This window comes from Cottoperca gobio, unplaced genomic scaffold (assembly GCF_900634415.1).
Source record: "Cottoperca gobio unplaced genomic scaffold, fCotGob3.1 fCotGob3_212arrow_ctg1, whole genome shotgun sequence".
Classification (NCBI taxonomy): domain Eukaryota; kingdom Metazoa; phylum Chordata; class Actinopteri; order Perciformes; family Bovichtidae; genus Cottoperca; species Cottoperca gobio.
In genome coordinates this window covers 57,859-78,797 of record NW_021166847.1, presented here as the reverse complement: position 1 = coordinate 78,797, position 20,939 = coordinate 57,859, and the positions used below count along the sequence as shown (strand labels likewise).

At 40.3% G+C, this 20,939-nt stretch overlaps 1 protein-coding gene across 1 annotated transcript in view; it reads right to left on the bottom strand.

The window, feature by feature from the left end:
• syne1b (spectrin repeat containing, nuclear envelope 1b) overlaps positions 1-20,939 on the bottom strand; it is a 124,453-nt gene that overhangs the window by 98,184 nt on the left and 5,330 nt on the right. The window contains exons 7-32 of the mRNA XM_029426616.1: positions 19,894-20,072; positions 18,805-19,001; positions 18,192-18,301; positions 17,483-17,515; positions 17,205-17,312; positions 16,932-17,069; positions 16,175-16,339; positions 15,782-15,894; positions 14,205-14,373; positions 14,028-14,124; positions 12,108-12,310; positions 10,021-10,185; positions 9,762-9,914; positions 9,535-9,678; positions 8,589-8,750; positions 7,420-7,578; positions 7,184-7,348; positions 6,172-6,306; positions 5,642-5,800; positions 5,136-5,344; positions 4,913-5,021; positions 3,397-3,561; positions 2,729-2,896; positions 1,946-2,122; positions 1,686-1,826; positions 1,365-1,525 (exon numbers count right to left, since the gene is read on the bottom strand). Coding sequence (XP_029282476.1) covers positions 1,365-1,525; positions 1,686-1,826; positions 1,946-2,122; positions 2,729-2,896; positions 3,397-3,561; positions 4,913-5,021; positions 5,136-5,344; positions 5,642-5,800; positions 6,172-6,306; positions 7,184-7,348; positions 7,420-7,578; positions 8,589-8,750; positions 9,535-9,678; positions 9,762-9,914; positions 10,021-10,185; positions 12,108-12,310; positions 14,028-14,124; positions 14,205-14,373; positions 15,782-15,894; positions 16,175-16,339; positions 16,932-17,069; positions 17,205-17,312; positions 17,483-17,515; positions 18,192-18,301; positions 18,805-19,001; positions 19,894-20,072 — 3,884 coding nt within the window. The remainder of the gene's footprint in view (positions 1-1,364; positions 1,526-1,685; positions 1,827-1,945; positions 2,123-2,728; positions 2,897-3,396; positions 3,562-4,912; positions 5,022-5,135; positions 5,345-5,641; positions 5,801-6,171; positions 6,307-7,183; positions 7,349-7,419; positions 7,579-8,588; positions 8,751-9,534; positions 9,679-9,761; positions 9,915-10,020; positions 10,186-12,107; positions 12,311-14,027; positions 14,125-14,204; positions 14,374-15,781; positions 15,895-16,174; positions 16,340-16,931; positions 17,070-17,204; positions 17,313-17,482; positions 17,516-18,191; positions 18,302-18,804; positions 19,002-19,893; positions 20,073-20,939) is intronic.

The following is a 20,939-nucleotide window of genomic DNA, read 5'->3' as shown; positions in this document are numbered from 1 at the left end:
TAATGGTGATATTTTATATATTTTTACTTTAGCCTTTTAATGGTGATATTTTATATCTCTTTACTTTAGCCTGTTAATGGTGATATTTTATATCTCTTGACTTTAGACTTTTAATAGTGATATTTTATATCTCTTTACTTTAGCCTTTTAATGGTGATATTTTATATCTCTTTACTTTAGACTTTTAATAGTGATATTTTATATCTCATTACTTTAGCCTTTTAATAGTGATATTTTATATGTCTTTACTTTAGCCTTTTACTGGTGATATTTTATATCTCTTTACTTTAGCCTTTTAATGGTGAATTATTACTGGTTTAACATTGAATGTGTAAAGGTAACTAGGAGTTTGACAAAGACGACAGGAATGGGTAGCAAAGGGAGTAAACCAGTTGAAGGGCCACAGGGGCCCATTGTTGATCTCATGCTTTCAAAATATGGCCCTGATAGTTTAAAACATTTACAAGAATGGTGTGCCAATGTTATTTTATACTATTTTATCTGCTATTTTTATAATGGTACTTCAGACTCATTTACATCATCACTGTGATTATTGTACTGTAAATGCTCTTATTCTGTATAATCTTGTACTAATTGTTATGTTTTTCCTGTGAAGCACTTTGGGCTGTAATTCTTGTATGAAAGGTGCTATACAAATAAAGCTTATTATTATTTTATATTGACTTTAATTACCAATAAAATAGACCTCACGCAGCTCTGTACAGCTGACATGTCATATGTATAATATATATTTGATATGTGTTATAATATATATAAACTATACTGTACCTTCACTGTGATGATCTGTTGCTCCAGAGGCAGTGCAGAACATTTCAGAGCCTCCAGCTGCTTCTCTTTGTCACAGATCCACAAAGAAAAGCTTTCAAAGCCGACAACAAACTGATCCCACCGAGTCCTCATGTCCTGCAGAGTCTGAACACTGCAGCACCATATAGTCAGTGTACAATATATACACTATATATATATATATATAAATATAGTGTATAAAGATATATAGATATTATCAGTTTATTATCAGCAGAAAAATACAAAGAAATATGAAAAACTGATATAATTTATTTTACAAGAAACATAAATATAGAACGGAAGACAAATAAAATAAAAAATACTATAAAAGATATGCACAATATATCTGAATGGAAAACGGAACGGTAGTTCTGTGCAGAGGAATAAAAGGTTATTAAAGTAATAAAGAATCATGTGAGACACTGAGTAGCAGATATATAATATATATATATAATAGTTACTACATCTGCTTCTTGAGATTGTGTAATTGGATTATTTATTTAGATTGTGTTGTATGTGGTAGTTTCACAGCCAAAGCAACAAGAAGAAGATCTTACTCTGCGTGGAGTCCGGCCTCCACTCGGCCCACCTGCTCACTCAGGGCGCCGGCTGCTTGTGAAAGCAGAGTCTTGTTGTCGGGGCCGAGCTGGATCTCTGTGGCTCTCCTCAGCAGAGTGTTCATGTGCGAGGCCTCCGCTTCACTCTGCTTCAGCAGCACCTGAAGAAACAGAGCATGTTCTTCATACGTGTGCAGGAGGACACAGCAGACCCCCCAGGACTGACCCTGCTCATGTGCAGTATGTACTTCCTGTTAGTGTTACTACCGGCACTATTATGCTTGTTGCCCCCGCTGTGGGGAGAATAAGGGACAGACTTACTCTGGCCTGGTCCAGCTCCCCCGCCAGGCTCTCCGGGCTGCTGAAGTTCAGGTCTCTCTCCATCGACGAGCGCGCTTTATTAACAAACTCCTGCACGGCCTCCTGCTGGCTGTCGAACTCCTGCCAGGCTGCCAGAGTGACCTGCAGAGATCAATTAACATCCAATCACCTTTATAGTCTCACGCTAGCTTTTCACCTCAACAGTGATAAACGTGTTGATGTGTGGAGAACTAAAGAATCACACACACACACACACACACCTCCAGGCTCTGCTCCTGGGAGTCCATGCTCTGCTCCATCTTGCTGAGTGTGTTCTCTAAGCTCTGCAGGTCTTGCTGCAGAGTCTCTCCCAAACCCTCCTCCGCCTGCAGCTGCTGGCCTCTGGTGATCAGCTGCTGCACGTCCTTTCTCTTCATCTTCAGCCGCTTTAACAGTTGCTATGAAGGAGGAAACAACGTTAAGTTAATCAGTAAAGCTTCTGACGTGTTCCAGCCTCAACAAACAAGTTGAGCTGGAACTTAAAGTCCTGCACGGTGTGAGCACAAGTTCTTTTTGTTTGTTGTTTACGTCTTTATAAATAAGAACTGCTGGTTTCCTGAGATGACAGGACATCTCGAGATAATGACATAATGAACAAATACAAATGATATATATGTTTATAAACATTAAAGTAATAGAGCTTCATCTGGAAAAACTATTCAAATGTTTCCAACATGGCTGTTGAGGGAGACGACAAAGAGACTGAAAGGCTTGGAGACCACGAGAGAAAGATATGGAGAAGCTCTGCAGTGGGCCATCGCTCCTGGAGCCCTGAACTCTGAACCCGCTGATCTCCAGCCCCAGATGACAAGAACAACCCAACACTGACGCGTGCTGCGGGATGTCTGGCCTCCTCCAGCTCCTGTTATATCTGAGCAGCTCATTTCACTTTCCAGATCCTGAAGTCGGAGCATTTCTTCCACATTTATCTTCCCAGAAGTCGAACTCATTCCTGTCTAATGCTCCTTTATCTATTGAATGAATAAGTGACTTTATGAAGGTACCTGGTGACCGAGGAGCAGCTGCTGTGCCTCTCTCACGGTGGGACAGTCCAGGATTCTGGTGACCTCGGCCTGAGCTTCTTTCTGCCCCTGAACGAGATCATCCAGAGTCGTTTGCACTTCTTCCCTGAACTGCACACAGTCTCCAACAGCCAGCACCATCTTCTCCGCCTGGAGGAGGAAACCGAACATGAGGAGGAGCCAGAGATCTGAATGTCTCTCCAGCCTCTCTGCTGTGAGCGAGACGTGTGTGACATGCAGCTCCTCTGTGCACAGGGACGCTCAGAGAAACCTCAGGCTCCTCTCATCACTTACTAAAAGGATGGCAGCACAATCACCACAGGAAACTTAAAGCCTGTCACTGATCACTTGGGACAATCTCTGTCAAATCATTATTTTATTCATTTATTTCATTTGTATGATGTAAGCATGTGAGTTCCTTTCTTTATATTATATTTATTTAAATAATATAATATCATATAATATTTGTAATTTATGAGATTATTATGAGAACATAAACGATGCTGTGGTGTCTCATATTCCCCTGGAGTATAAATGAACGCGCTGTGATCATGTGAAGCAACATTTGATGAGAGATTATTGTAATATTCTCGTGTAGAAGGTGGAAGCACTTCAGATTCAGAGATATGATGTAAGGCAGCTGCACTTGCCTCTAAGAGAGAAGCCAGAAGCCCCTTGAAGTCGGTGGAGAGTTTGCTCAGAGCGCTGCCTTGTCTCTGTGCATCGCTGTCCGAACACACCTCAAAGAGAACAGCCATACGAGCCCTGAGCCAGAACACACTCCCCTCCTGCAGCTCCGCCTCGCTCCTCAGCTCCTGCACCACAACACAGCACCAACATATGATAACATGTTCACATGCACAGAGTAATAACATGTTCACATGCACAGCGTGATAACATGTTCACATGCACAGAGTAATAACATGTTCACATGCACAGCGTGATAACATGTTCACATGTAATAACATGTTCACATGTAATAACATGTTCACATGCACAGTGTGATAACATGTTCACATGCACAGTGTGATAACATGTTCACATGCACAGTGTAATAGCATGTTCACATGCTCAGTGTAATAACATGTTCACATGTAATAACATGTTCACATGTAATAACATGTTCACATGTAATAACATGTTCACATGCACAGTGTGATAACATGTTCACATGCACAGTGTAATAACATGTTCACATGCACTTGTTCACATGCACAGCGTGATAACATGTTCACATGCACAGTGTGATAACATGTTCACATGCACAGAGTAATAACATGTTCACATGCACAGTGTGATAACATGTTCACATGCACAGTGTGATAACATGTTCACATGCACAGTGTAATAACATGTTCACATGTAATAACATGTTCACATGTAATAACATGTTCACATGCACAGTGTGATAACATGTTCACATGCACAGTGTAATAACATGTTCACATGCACATGTTCACATGCACAGTGTAATAACATGTTCACATGTAATAACATGTTCACATGCACAGCGTGATAACATGTTCACATGCACAGTGTGATAACATGTTCACACGCACAGAGTAATAACATGTTCACATGCACAGTGTGATAACATGTTCACATGCACAGTGTGATAACATGTTCACATGCACAGTGTAATAACATGTTCACATGTAATAACATGTTCACATGCACATGTTCACATGCACAGTGTAATAACATGTTCACATGTAATAACATGTTCACATGCACAGCGTGATAACATGTTCACATGCACAGCGTGATAACATGTTCACATGCACAGCGTAATAACATGTTCACATGCACTGTGTGATAACATGTTCACATGCACAGCGTGATAACATGTTCACATGCACAGTGTGATAACATGTTCACATGCACAGTGTGATAACATGTTCACATGCACAGTGTAATAACATGTTCACATGCACAGTGTGATAACATGTTCACATGCACAGTGTGATAACATGTTCACATGCACAGTGTAATAACATGTTCACATGCAGTGTGATAACTAGACTAATGTGATAAATGTTCACTTCATTATGTAATAAATAATTTCTTCACACCATTATAACAACATGTTATTAAAGTGTTATTAGTCATAATGTAATATAAACAGAATGTCAGGCGGTGCTTCTACAGCCGTGTGTGTTCACTCACCGTGATGCTGGTCTTCACCTGGACGTACTTCCTGGGGTCGTTGGCTCGGTTCCTCAGCAGCCTCAGCTGACTTTCTTTAGAGATCAGCCAGCAGGACAGTTCGGCGTACCTGTTTCACAGCAGGGAAACCTCACGTCATGTCTCAGTGTCGCAGGCCTGCACCTTCAATCACCTTAGACCAGAACAATATAAATATAATAAAATAGAAAGCAGTTGTTTGCACCTTGCGTTGTACTCCTTCCATTTATCTTGGTGCTGCATCAGCTTCTGATGGGTGTTCTCGACTTCCTCCTGGACCTCAGAGAAGTCCTTCCTGGCTGTTTCCAGAGTCTGCAGGACGGGGGCGCCCTCAGGGAGCTTCTGGCATAGTTCCTCCATCAGCTGCAGCCTCTTCTCACAGATGGACTGGGGGCCCTTCTCCCTGAAGAAGGCCTGAAGTCGAACAAAAACACACTTGTGTTAGATGTGAACAGCGTGGATTTAACTCGGGCTGTCCTGGACTAAAGAAACTCTCCATTGATTTAACAGATGTGTAAAACTGAGGTTCTCCACTTTAAATCTTGTGTTTGCAGAGATGTGCTCAAAGCTTTGTTGGTAAAAAGCATTCAGAAAGCGACTAAAGACGTCTTGGTGGACTGCAGCGTGTGTGCTCGTGCTTTAAACAGTAAGAGTGTTGATGTGTGTGAAGTCAGAGCGCTGCAGCTGGAGGACAGTATTTGCTCGGCTCACCCTGTGCTCCTTGACGAGCCTCTCGCTGCCCATGCTCGCCAGGTGCCGGTTCTCCCTGGTCACCTCTGCCTGGCAGTCCTGCAGCAGCAGCAGCAGCTTGCTCCGCTCCACCTCCACCTTCAGGTGCAGCAGGTGAAAGGGGGCGTCCGTCTGAATATCCTGCAGGATGACAAATTCAACTATTACTGTAGAAAACGAGATTCAGAGAGGTTTGTTGCATCATGGGAGTTTCTCCCGTTAGTGTTCCTGGTTCAGCAGCAGAATCCTCCTTTAACTCACTACATATATAATACTATAATATATATATTTAAAGTATTATTTAAAACTCACTACATATATAATACCATAATATATATATTTAATGTAACACAGGACTGGTGTTTTTACACATGCTGCAAAATAAATTATACAATTGTGTACTTTATTTGACTGTAATTGTGTAATTTTTCTAATTGACATAATTAAATGGATTGAATTGTAAACATGTCATCACTTCTGTCATCTACATTGAGCTGAATCCTTCCACGAACCTTCCAGTGTTTGTGCAGCTTCCTGACGGTCTCCTGCAGCGCCTGCTGCTCCTGCTCTGGCAGAATGTCTGTCAGCTCATCACAAGCTTTGAGGAACGCGTTCAGGACCCGCTGGTCCAACTGACCGAAGAACTCCTGCACAGGAAATGTGTCACACTTTGTACAGGACAGGCCATGTCTTATTTACACATCCTTCTTATTATCAGTTTAATTATATACATGATCCCATGACGTGCCAGGACTGACTGCCGTTAAATAACATAATTACACAGTATGTACAGCTGCGTACAGCTACGTACAGCTGCTGCGTACAGCTGCTGCTGCTGCGTACAGCTGCTGCGTAAAGCTGCTGCGTACAGCTGCTGCGTAAAGCTGCTGCGTACAGCTGCTGCTGCTGCGTACAGCTGCTGAGTAAAGCTGCTGCGTACAGCTGCTGCTGCTGCGTACAGCTGCTGCGTAAAGCTGCTGCGTACAGCTGCTGCTGCTGCGTACAGCTGCTGCGTAAAGCTGCTGCGTACAGCTGCTGCGTAAAGCTGCTGCGTACAGCTACGTACAGCTACGTACAGCTGCGTACAGCTACGTACAGCTACGTACAGCTGCGTACAGCTACGTACAGCTACGTACAGCTACGTACAGCTACGTACAGCTGCGTACAGCTACGTACAGCTGCGTACAGCTACGTACAGCTGCGTACAGCTGCGTAAAGCTACGTACAGACACTTCAGGTAAAAACATGCTTCATGCACGGCTCAATATTTATCTTCCAACTCGTCTTCTGTGAGACGAGAGGAAACATGAGAACATCAGAGTGTGTGTTTGTAACTGTGTGTGTGTAGATTTAAACTCACAACAGTTACATTACATAATGCCTCATGTACATATTTAAACATGAACACTTGTAATATAAACAGTACTTGTGTTGATGTGAGTAATGAAGTGAAGTTTCAGCTGCTATGTATTTAGTATTCGACCCCGTCCCCCTGCAGTGTCCCTTTAACCGCTGTTTCCTCACCGTGTGCTTCTTCAGCAGCTCCTCTGGGTTTCCTCGTTCTGTCAGACAGTTTTGTGCCGTCTTCAGAACTTTCTCCAGCTCTACCCGGGACTCATCAAACCTCTTCATCAGGCTGCTGTTGGCGTCCACATGCCGACGCCACTCGGTAGACTCCTTAATCATGCCCTGAACACAACACGTCCTTTACACACTGAAGCAGATGTGCAGAGCAGAGCAGAAGTGAGAAGGATGTGTACCTGTGAGGAGGACTGCAGGTCGGCAACTCTCTTCTGCAGCAGGCTCATGTCCATGTGGTGCAGGGTGCTGCTGCTGCTCATGATCTTTTGGATGGCCTGGTGGTTCCTCTCAATGGTCGTCAGACACTTCTTACAGCTGTGTGTGAAGGTCACCAGCTCCTGCAGGACACCAGTCACTGATTTTCATCTGACAGGTTGAGCTTCACAATTTGTCACAATTACTCCACAGCAGTTTGTCTCACGAGGTTTAAAGGTTTATTTCATTGGAAACACTTTGCTGCTGTTTTGGACACGGCAGCTTTAGAAAAGAGATTTTCTGATGTCAGTGGGACTCCCCTGCTTAAATAAAGGTTTATTATTATTAATTTATATTATTGATGTTGTTTATTATTAGTATTATAGTATTGTTATTGTTTATTATTGTTATTGTTTAGGATTAATAATATTGTTAGTATTATTGTTTATATAATTATTATTATTTATATTATTATTATTTATATTATTATTGTTTATATAATTATAATTATTATTTATATTATTATTGTTTATATAATTATTATTATTATTTATATTATTATTGTTTATGATTAATAATATTGTTGTTATTATTGTTTATATTATTATTCTCATTATTATTATTGTTTATTATTATTAATGTTTATTATTAATACTGTTATTATTATTGTTTAATAATGTTATTGTTATTATTATTGTTTATTATTAATAATATTGTTGTTATTATGAAGTGTCTTCATCCTTTTAAGTTTTAATTGTAAAAAAATGTTATATGTAATAATAATAATAACAATAAATATAATAGAAATAATAATAATAATGACAATAATACTAATAATAATCATCATAATTATGAACAAAACAATTCACGATAATGATATTATCGCAATATCTGAAAATAAAGAAATACAAAATTCATCTTTGACTTTATTTGTTTTGTCACTGAGTGTTTGGAGCTGGAGAGAGTTTAACTATAACTGCACAAAAACAATGAAAATAAACACGATATATATATATACTAATATATATTTGTGTATTAACGTTCTTGTCATTACTGGTACATGGATAACAGTTATATTATACATATTTAGTGTTTCCTATAGCATCTGTTGTTCGCTCTTCTTCTCGTGTAGATTTAATACGCAGTAAGTCACCTGACACTTGAACTTGAAGTCTCCCTCGGAGTCGGCGCTGCTGCTGATGTGACTCGCCTTCTCCAGCGCCTGATAGAAGCCCGTGATGCTCTTCTCCATCTCCTCCAGAGGAGGCAACAGAGACTGGGACTCCCTGAGCAGAGGCAGGCTCCTCTCCCTCACCTGGGGGGGACATGTTCATTACATCTTTAAACAATCACAACCAATACTTCTCCTGAGGCAGGAATGCCATGTTCTCTTTATAATCATTTATAATATAATAAATACCCCAATGTTCCCATCACTATCATAGTATTATATTAAACATATCAAAAAGTATAATTTCCTCAATAAATAATGAGGAAATACAAAATACTGGCACAGAAATAAGATGTAAAAATACAATTAATTAGATAAAAAGGTGCTTTAATAAGACTTCCTGTATTAAAACATGCACCACCCTGTAATAATAATAATAATAATAATAATAATAACAATAATAATAATAATGATAATAATAACAATAATAATAATAACAATAATAATAATGATAATAATAATAATAATAAAAATAAGCTTTAATATGACTTCCTGTATTATAACATGCACCACCCTGTAATAATAATAATAATAATAATAATAATAATAATAATAATGATAATAATAATAATGATAATAATAACAATAATAATAATAATAACAATAATGATAATAATAACAATAATAATAATAATAACAATAATAATAATGATAATAATAATAACAATAATAATAATGATAATAATAACAATAATAATGATAATAATAATAACAATAATAATAATGATAATAATAATAATAATAATGATAATAATAATAACAATAATAATAATGATAATAATAATAATAATAATAATAACAATAATAATAATAATAATAATAATAATAATAATAAGCTTTAATAAGACTGTATTATAACATGCACCACCTTGGTCAGCTGCTCCTTGACGGAGGCCATCACAGTCATCATGTGCTTCACCTCCTCCTGCGGCGTGTCTTTGCTCAGCAGCTGGGCGGTGCGGCTCGCAGCCTTACAGGCGGCTTCCATCGCCGGCACCTTGTGCTTCACCTCCTGCAGGAAGTAGATATAGAGGACAGTGATTGGTCTTTGCACAGCAGAGGGGGGGCAGTCTGAAGAGAGGATCAGCTGCTCACCTCCACATCCTGAACAAAGGCTCGGACATTCAGGAAGGACACTTGGACCGGAGCCGCCATCTTCTCGTCGGTGGCATCCATGAACATCTTCAGGGTTTTAATCCCGTCTTGGTAGTCTTGTCTCAACTTGTCCACCTCGTCTGCTCGAGCATACTGACAGAGAGCAACACGTCATCACTTTGCTGAAACCCTTTGAGTTAAAGTGACAGGCGGTGTTATATTACTGTTTCACAGCACATATTGCTCAAAAGACATTTACGTGTTTGACTTTGACGAACAGCTCCCTCCACCTCCCGTTGAGAAGCAGAAGCTGCTGCTTCAGGTCTCGTGACACGGTGTCGTCGCAGGTCTCGATCAGAAAGTTCCCGGCGTCATTCATGTCCGTGTGCTGCTGCATCCAGTGAGAGAGGTTCCTGAAGAAGTCCTGAAGGAGGGGAACAAAGACCCTGAGAGGATCAGACACACCTTCCTCGTGCAGGGCTACAGCTGCTTGAAGCATTCTGTTCATCGTGGTGTTCAGTCAGAAACTTCACAGCGTACTTCTCTTCTCCAGGACGTGTGTGCTTTTACAACATGCTGCAGTTATTTTATATATGTTTTAAAGTGTCTATGGTCACCTTGTTGAACCAAAGGTCACAGGTTCGATACCCGTCCACGGCTCCTGCTGTTTCTACTACTCATTGCTGTATTTTAAATGATCGCTGCCTCTAAGCCTCTCAATGGGTGTGTGCTGTGTGTCTGTGGTGGCGCTCTCACACACATTCAATACAGGAACAAATATATTCTGGTTTTTATCTTATTTGGTTGTTTTTTAGTGAAGTTGACTAAAAGTAATTGTAGTTTTATCTTAAACTGCTCATTATATTGAACTGTGTTCCTCCTGATGAGCTCATCGCGAGCTGCTGCTGTCTATTGTTTAAAGCAGGGGTCGGGAACCTTTTTGTCTGGGAGAGCCATAAAAGCCAAATATTTGTTTATGTATTTCCTTGAGAGCCATATATTTAATCAATTTGAACGAATGTTATTTGAAGAATAACACGTCTCTGTGTACTAATAGAGGTATCAGTGTTGCATTGAACAGGTGCTCTTTTATTAAATAAACTAAACGCTTACGTTATTTATCTCATCTTTCAGTGTTTACTGCACGGGGGTCAAACTCAAGGCAATTATGACCTATTTAACCTCTTATGTCTGTTGGTGTTGGTGTTGGTGTTGTTGTTGTCCTGCATTTTAGTGCCTTGAGATTGCTTTTAGCTTTGAAAGGCGCTTTACAAATACAATTTATTATTATATCCGGCCCGCGAGAAAATATCATATGTCCGTCATAACTGGCATCAATGCATGGCACAACCACGGGGGACACATTTGAGGAAGAATCTAAATGTGTGAATGAAAGTTTTTGGAAAGCAAAGAGACACACAGCACAGATCTCTGGGACGATGTGAGCGGGACTGTTAGTGCGACTTAACGAAGCATCTCACAGTTAAACCTGCAGCTTCAGTGTGATCAGACGTGTGTGTGATCAGACGTGTGTGTGATCAGACGTGTGTGTGATCAGACGTGTGTGTGATCAGACGTGTGTGTGTGTGATCAGACGTGTGTGATGACGAGCTGCCTGTGGGAGACTCTGATGCAGAAGGAAACTTTGGTCACTGCGTGTTTCCAAACACTGACAAACATCTCCCCCGCTGTGTTCCCGACAGCATTCTGCTGATCCACTGAGAGACTTTGCAGCTCAGATATTTAAAGTGAACTGCTCAGCAACCCGTCTGCAGTTGACTTAAATATGTTCCGTATCTTTTTGCACTTTATGTTTATCCTGTTCAATAAATGTGGACCGTGTTTGGCCCTCGACGTAGTCCCTGTTTTTAATATTGGCCCTCTCTGTGAATGAGTTTGACCCCCCCGGTCTACTGCTTGCTTTGCGCAGTTTCTCCTCAGCTGTTTCGCGAAGGGCAGGGCTCCGCCCCCTACACACACACACACACACACACACACACATACACTTACACACACACACACACACATACACAAGTGTGAACACACCTTAACCTACAGTCAGAGACAGAGCGGAGGAAAGGAGAGGGGAGAACTAAAAACAAATCCGCTGCTAAATGTTTTTACTTTAAAATGACACAATATAATTATTTATTACTTGTTAAGTTAAAAAATGTCAGCTCAAAATTGTCTGCGAGCCATATCGCGTCATCAAAAGAGCCATATATGGCTCGCGAGCCGTAGGTTCCCAACCCCTGGTTTAAAGTCTTCCACAGTCCTGCATGCTGAGCTGCTCACAGTCTCCTCATCGTCTCATAAAACATGTTTAGTATCTGCCTTTGTACTCACACGCTTGGCGTTCTCTGACTGGTTGAGCTTCTGCTCGCCATCCTCCAGCCAGGCCTGCAGCGACGCCACCGTGCTGCTGTACTTCTCCCAGTTGGAGATCACCTCCTCCAGCATGCTGCGGACACTCCGCACCTCCAGAGCCAGGTTCCTCCACTGAGCCGTGGCGTCGCTGAGGAGTTTACTCACGCCCTCCGCCTCCTCGACTGTTAGACATGGAAACACTCCGCTTAGTTCAAACCAATACGGGAATCAACTGCACAGAAAACAACAGTTTTAGTTTACAGTAGGACTGTACCGACATCACTCTCTGAATATACTTTGAACGCTTCTGAACTAAAGTGTCTTTGCACAGTGTGAGATACAGACGAGGCTGCACTAATATTATTATAGTATTATAATATTCTCAGTGTTATAATAATATTATAATAATATTATAATAATATTATAATAACATTATTCTCAGTATTATAATATTATTATCAGTATTTTAATAATATTATCAGTATTTTAATAATATTATCAGTATTTTAATAATATTATAATATTATTATCAGTATTTTAATAATATTATAATATTATTATCAGTATTTTAATAATATTATAATATTATTATCAGTATTTTAATAATATTATCAGTATTTTAATAATATTATAATATTATTATCAGTATTTTAATAATATTATCAGTATTTTAATAATATTATCAGTATTTTAATAATATTATAATATTATTATCAGTATTTTAATAATATTATCAGTATTTTAATAATATTATAATATTATTATCAGTATTTTAATAATATTATCAGTATTTTAATAATATTATCAGTATTTTAATATTATTATCAGTATTTTAATAATATTATCAGTATTTTAATAATATTATCAGTATTTTAATAATATTATCAGTATTTTAATATTATTATCAGTATTTTAATAATATTATCAGTATTTTAATATTATTATCAGTATTTTAATAATATTAATAATAATTTTCACTGCCGAGTTAAATTCATAAAAAAATAGAAAGTTAGTTAAATCAATAAAAAGACTTTGAATAACTTTATTAAAATTGAGGATGTAACTTCTCTAGACTTGGTCAGTTCCATTTAACCCCTCAGTAGAAGCTTGTAACGTTCGGTACAGTCCCAGTGTACCTCTGCTGGATGCTGCAGGCTGTTAGGCAGAAATCGTGCAGGAGTAACGTTCACACTAATGCAGTTAACGGTGCTTTTCCATGCATAGTGCAATGTCAGGATTTAAAGTTCTGCAGATTTAAAGTTTTGTTAGAAAAGGAAAGTGCAGCCCAGGTTTAGAGAAAGATGCGGGTCAGGAGACTTACCTCTATTACAGGTCTGAGACCCTGCAACAGGAAGTCAACAACAACTCTGTTTACTGTGTTGCACGTTACACACGCGGTATTGTGGAAGCACAGACTTCATTAAGATGTGCACTTAAAAATTAAAATTATAATGTTCCACATGTTTGAGTCAAAATGAAAATACAATAATCCAGTTTCATCAGATTTAAATAAAGTCGCCCCCCCAGACAATAATTAAATCTTAATTCAAATTTGAAAATGTAATAATAATAATAATACATTTTATTTATAGAGCGCTTTTAAAAGGTACTCAAAGACGCTTTACATGTAACATTAGAAATAAACAATGTAACCTAGTTTTCCATTTATGTAAGCAATATTTAAATCCAAACTGTTCTATAATTGAACCTTCTATGTTGCCATACGAGCGTGTGGAAAAGGAAATCTAGATTATTGCATTTTCATTTAATTATTTTCTGAAATAACGAAATGATAAGGCTGTTGTAACGTTAGGTAACGGTATCATCTGAATAAAGTCCGCTCCGGGCTTCCATAGTTTACACAAGACAAATAAAAAAGTGATGAGAGAAGAGTCTTACTTGAGCTGTCAGACTTCACGTACACCTCCGCAGCTTGTTTCAGGTCCGTGAAGATGACCTCGTACTGATCGAAGAACCCGTGGCCTTCGACAAACGTCTGCAAACCAAACATGAAAATCCAGATTTTAATGTTCTGAGTGATGTTCAAATACTGCAAACACAACCAGCCTCCCTCACCAGGTAGGTCTGCAACAGGAGCTCAACGGAGTCCCGGCGGCCATATTTAATGATCCAGGACTTGAGCTTCGACTCGGCCAACATAAGAAACGCCATCAGCCGGTACTTCATTTCCCAGAATTCCAGTTTAATCAGGTGAGCGTGAGAGGATGTGGACACAAAATTAAACCTGCAAATGAAACAGAAGTTTAAAATAGAGACACAGACAAATGTTTCACTAAAGCACATCTGTAACTGCACTGTGTGGGGGTGCAGCAGCGCTGCATCATGGGAGTTTGGTGTGGGGGTGCAGCAGCGCTGCATCATGGGAGTTTGGTGTGGGGGTGCAGTAGCGCTGCATCATGGGAGTTTGGTGTGGGGGTGCAGCAGCAGTGCATCATGGGAGTTTGGTGTGGGGGTGCAGCAGCTGTGCATCATGGGAGTTTGGTGTGGTGGTGCAGCAGCGGTGCATCATGGGAGTTTGGTGTGGGGGTGCAGTAGCGCTGCATCATGGGAGTTTGGTGTGGGGGTGCAGCAGCCGTGCATCATGGGAGTTTGGTGTGGGGGTGCAGCAGCAGTGCATCATGGGAGTTTGGTGTGGGGGTGCAGCAGCGGTGCATCATGGGAGTTTGGTGTGGTGGTGAAGCAGCGGTGCATCATGGGAGTTTGGTGTGGGGGTGCAGTAGCGCTGCATCATGGGAGTTTGGTGTGGGGGTGCAGCAGCCGTGCATCATGGGAGTTTGGTGTGGGGGTGCAGCAGCGGTGCATCATGGGAGTTTGGTGTGGGGGTGCAGCAGCGGTGCATCATGGGAGTTTGGTGTGGTGGTGCAGCAGCGGTGCATCATGGGAGTTTGGTGTGGTGGTGCAGCAGCGGTGCATCATGGGAGTTTGGTGTGGTGGTGCAGCAGCGGTGCATCATGGGAGTTTGGTGTGGTGGTGCAGCAGCGGTGCATCATGGGAGTTTGGTGTGGTGGTGCAGCAGTGGTGCATCATGGGAGTTTGGTGTGGTGGTAATGAGGAAAAGTTACAGATCATACTTTGATTATTCCTACTAATTCACAAGACCAAATGTAAAATATATTTTTTAATATAATAAAACTATTAGTACTAATAAATAATATTATTAATAATATGATAGTAGTAATAAATAATAATATAATATAATATATAGTAATAAATAATAATAATAATAATAATGATAGTAGTAATAATAATATATTTAATCCTGATGATAATAATAATAATATATTATAATAGTAATAAATAATAATAATAATATGTAGTAATATATATTTTTTCTAATAATAATGATAATAATAATAATAAATGTAGTTAATACAATATATTATCTCTCCCTGCCCTCTAATGCTCCTCTAGTCGTAATAAATCCCTCATTTCCTCTAATCCTAATAATTGATAATCTCTGCTCCTTAGTGCCCTCCTAAATCTATTCCTCATGCTCATAATAGTAGTAGTAATAACTCAAATATAATAATATTAGTAATAAATAAATTATTATTAATAATAATAATAATAATAATAATAATAATAATAATAATAATAATAATAATAATAATAATAATAATAACCCTGCTCACCGCTCAGCCATGTCTTGCAGCTGCTCCGGAGGGACAGGGACGCCGTTCACAGCTCTGTCCCTGTGGATCTGATGGAAGGGTTGTCTATGCGACTCCAAGTTCTTTAACACCTCCTGCAACATGTCGTCATAAAATCACATCGGCTCTCCCGTGTCCAGCACACGGCCTGTCACTATAACCACGTTATGTGTTGAATATTCAAGTGCATGTTTTGTTAACAGAGCCCCAGAGTTTGTTTCAGGGTGACGGGTGCAGCACGGCCGAGGAACAACACGTCACATTTTAGAGAGGAGTCACAGGGCGGATAAACTTAAGAATTCAAAGTGCATCATCATTATGTGATACTATCTTCACATTCATATGTTGGTGTGCCTCAGCGTTTGAAAGTGTCACCTTGTGCTGCTCCAGTTTTCTGTGCAGAATGTTGGCCGTCTCCTCGTGAGCGTGCTGGACGGGGATGTCCTCCCTCAGAACCATCTCGGCCCGGTGCAGCCAGGCCCCGATCACCCCCAGGGGCCCCGGCAGGGACTTGTCCAGGTGGATGTGCCAGTCCAGCAGCTGCAAATAAAGTCTGTTAGAAAGCCACACAGAGGAGGTTCTGCAGGTCCAGACATAGAGTTTGTCTGGAGCTGCTGGAGAGTTTTAGTGTCTCCATACGAGACCTTCACAACGGCAACAATAATGACACACGAACAATCTCGTATTTATTCTCAGCTTCTGTCTTTTAGGTATGATTCATTATTAGAGCTGCAACCATCAGTGGACTGATAATAAAGCAGTGAGTCCTGTTCTGTCACTTTAACATAAAACAGCAAATCTGCAGATTTCAGGCTGAAAACTGAATTTAAGAATTTATTTCTGCAGGAAAAATTAATTACAAAACTTTTCTTTCTGTCGAATAATTAAAAATAAATAAAGTCGACTTTGTTTGATCGATAGAAAAATAATCTCAGACTATTTTGATAATGGATTAATCGTTAAAGTAATGTTCCTGCAGAAATGTCTGAAATCTGCAGATCTGCTGCGTTTCTGTGTTTCATATTAAAGTGAAGATCTGACAAAACTAAACAATCTGCAGATGAATCCCTGATGGAAACAATCGCAGCTTTGTTGATCATCATCACGAACTGTGCTTCACGCAGGTCGTTACCCTGGCAGACACTCGGTCCCACGCCTGTTTGACCAGCGCTTGGTCCACAGACAGTTTCCCGTCTCTGTTGACGGGCTGCAGCAGCGGATCCGTCTGCTTCTTCTTCATTTCATACTGAACACGGAAACTCTTAAAGGCCTGAAAAACAAGAGGAGACGCGTCAAACAGCTCTGTGGTGCAGGACAGCTCTGTGGTGCAGGACAGCTCTGTGGTGCAGGACAGCCCTGCTGCTGTGGCAGATGATACATATTTGGAGTAATATCGCACTGTCACCTGATATTTGTCGGTGAGGTTTCCCTCGGCTCCCTGAGCCCGCAGCACGTCTCTCTCCAGCTGATCTAAAAACACCTTCAGCTCTCGGAGCATCTTCCGCTCCTCTCTCTGTCACAGGGAACAAGGAGCTTAGAGCAGGAACAGGATTTAATTTGCTCTGTAGTTTATATAAGCATGCCCATATGTTGATTCTGATTAGTTTCATAAGTCATGGGAGAAGGAAGCAGGCACAGAGGGTCTTCTTAAACACTTTAGTGTGTTAATTCAGAGAAACATACCTCAAGCATCTGCTCTATATCCTGGGGCCCAAACTATCCAGGAAAGCAGCAAGGCACACAAAGAGACGCACACACAGCACACAATGCATTAGAACAGCACGGAGGAGAAGAAAGGAGGCAAAGAGGAAGTGAGATGGGATGAAAGTGAGAGGCATGCAGCACCACGACCTGAACGCTCACCTGCAGCACCGGCACTGACAGCGCAAACGTTGGAATTGAGCCAAGAAGCAGCTTAATGAGCACAAAAGAAAATAAGTAGATGGAGAAATCAAAAGATGATGGACAAACTAAATGCTGGGATCACATGCTGCGCACATCATCTGTGATGGTTTGGATTCTTGTGGTGACGTATGAGAAGTTAAATATCAACAAGTTAACCCTTAAAAAGCATTTTTACTTTAAAGAAATCACCAAAATACAAAATGTATCACAGCCAGAAACTGTAAAGACAGAAGTTACATTCAGGTTTTCAACTTTGTTCTTGAACGACTCATCTGCAGAAAGCTTCAGAGATTTCATCAGTGTCTTTAATCTACACGTGTCCATAAAGAAAGCGTGAGCACGAAGCAGAAGCAGCAAACATGGAAACACTTGAATGTTTAATATATATTAAATACACACACGGTGTTGTTCTGTTTCCATCATTGGGTTAAATATCTATTAGTGGTAACATTAATACTACTTAATAAATACTGTCAGCAGGAAGTACCTCGTCCTGCGGGCCGTGGGCCTCAGAGTGCCGTGGGTTGGGGTAGTGTTTGAGGAACTGAGCCACATACGTCATGATGGACTTCTCATCTGGTTTGTCTACGTCCACGTCTGCAACACAAACATGAGATTGATGCAGCCAAACTTTATTCTGACAATCAGCTGATGCAAACATCCCGTCAGTGTTTCTCTTTAAACATCGCAGCTGCAGAGAAAATCAGAGCCAGTGCAGATAGAAGTCACGACGACTACGTTCATCTCCATCCTCGTCCTGACGTCTCCAGATATCAGGACGGAGCTCCTGAGAGCAGAAGAGCTTCCAGTGCAGAGACACTGCAGCGTCGTCTCTGCAGGGCTCCCAGCCTCTCAGCACACATGTGGACATGTTATATTAATATCCTTAATACTGTGTATAAAACACTTCAAAAGACTTAAAGAGGCGCTGCAGGTGAACAAGGTCAAATATTAAACTCACAGATATCAGCTGAAACTTCTGCAGTTAATATCTTAGATGATTGTTTCTCTGTTTCAATATGTAAATGAGGCATTATGTAATGTAACTGTAAATCCACACACACAAACACACACAGTTGGTAGAAAGAGGTGAAGGGAACCTTCTGGATCCAGCAGGCGGGGGATCCCCAGCTCGTTCTCTGCTAGAGCGAAGGCTTCCTCCAAGTTCTCCCTGTTGCTCCTCCTCCGCACCGCCTCCATGTCCACCAGGTCCGGCCTGATGGCGTGCACCACCGACTGGAAGGCGACGCCGTCGCGCCAGCTGGGACCGAAGTCCTTCACCTCAATACCATGATACCTGAAAAACACCTGCGTCAGAAACCTGATCTTACACAGAAGGATTAACGATCTCCTGCTTCCTGAGGAATGTAATAACTCGCCAGGTTGTGGAAATAAACACGTAATGGATGTTTGGATGTGATTATTGACTTCATCGCTGGGCAACAGAAGCAGCAGCCTCCGAACGCTCACAGAGGAAGCAGCACAAGAACTTGACTTGTTTGTGTTGAATATGATCCATGAGGCTGTTCTCACACAGATGTCGTGTTGCTCCTTCTAATGTAGATTAACGGTTTCTTTTACCTTCATAGTTATTAGAACCACTAAACAATACTTAAAGACATCATGTTGGGACCAGAGCTTTATGCAGTTAAGTATGAACTTTGTGTTTTGACTGAAGTTATGATCATGTGATGCAAGAGGCTGAGCCTTCAACTGTCACTACGTTCTGCTCCAGCAGGAGAGACGCCTCACACATGTCGACTGATGGTGTAATCTGTCCTATTGTACGTGTGTAGTGGTGCAGACTGGTGGGACGGGATTCTGTATTTCAGAGTGAAACTTAGAGACGAGTAATAATAATAATAATAAATTGAATTTATATAGCGCTTTTCGAGACCTCAAAGCCGCTTTACAATAGTAGGGGAAGTGGGGGGAGGGGTTAAGATGAGGGAAGAAAGAGAAAGAGAAAAGGAAAAATAAATAAATAAATAAAAATAATAATAATAATAATAATAATAATAATAATAATAATAATAATAATAATAATAATAATAATAATAATATGGTTAACAGGGGGCTAGCAAATGATACTTGAGAAGAGGTGCGTCTTGAGGCGGGACTGAAATATGGAGAGGGACTGAGAGCCACAGAAGAAAGTCTCTTCTCACAGCGTACAGAAAGTGACGTACTTGGCTGCGGTGCACTGCACCCATCGCAGCAGGGCCTTCTTGGCGTTGCCCTGAAACCTGTGGACCACCTTCCTCTTCATGGGGGGGCTGCCGGCCTCCGAGCTGGCTGTGCTTTCCACAGAGGAGCTGCTGGTGGACAGAGCCTGCAGCGCCGGCAGGTTGCTGGTCAGCTCCTCAATCTGGAGCCGGGGAGGAGAAGAGCAGTTTCACAGCTTCAGTCACTTTTAGGTGAGGAGATATTTCACTTTGTACTGCACTACATCTATCTGACAGTTACACATTCACATTAATTATACAACATTCAACTATTTATTTTTTATTCAGCATTATTATATGTTAAGAGAAACTTTATTGATCTATTGAACTACCCAGCAGTTAACAAGTAAGAAAGGCTGACATCAATGCAAATCTTCTGTCGAAGCTAAGACTGTAGCTCGTGGGTGGTGGAGACGGTTTCGTGTGTCTCCAATTTTAAAACCTCCGGGGATGAAAATGCATCTTAAATCTGCAGGTGAATAATCCTGAGCTTTGTTTGTGTTTCAGATCAAACTGGTGAACATTCACGCCACTGACATCGCAGACGGACGACCGTCGATCGTCCTCGGGTTGATATGGACCGTTATCCTCTACTTCCAGGTAGCACATCCTTTATTATTATTATTATTATTATTATTGATTATTGATTACTGATTTATTTATTATTATTTGAGCTCTTTACTCCAGGAAAAGTACTAAAGTCCTGCATTCAAAATGTTACTTAAGTAAAATTATAGAAGTTACAAACTAAACTAAGAGCAGAGATTCTGCACACATCACTCCTTTATATTCTGCTTTTCATTCTTGATTTGGAGGCTTTTTATTGTTTTATTTAATTTTTCACTTGTATTTACGTTCATATTCGTAGTTTCCGCTGTAGAAGTTGCTTTTCTTCTCTCGGCGTCTTTCATTGCTTTGTTCTATATTACATATATTATATATTAGAATAATATATATGATATTATTGCATTATAATTATTGATGCATGAATGAGTTCATCACTATTTTAA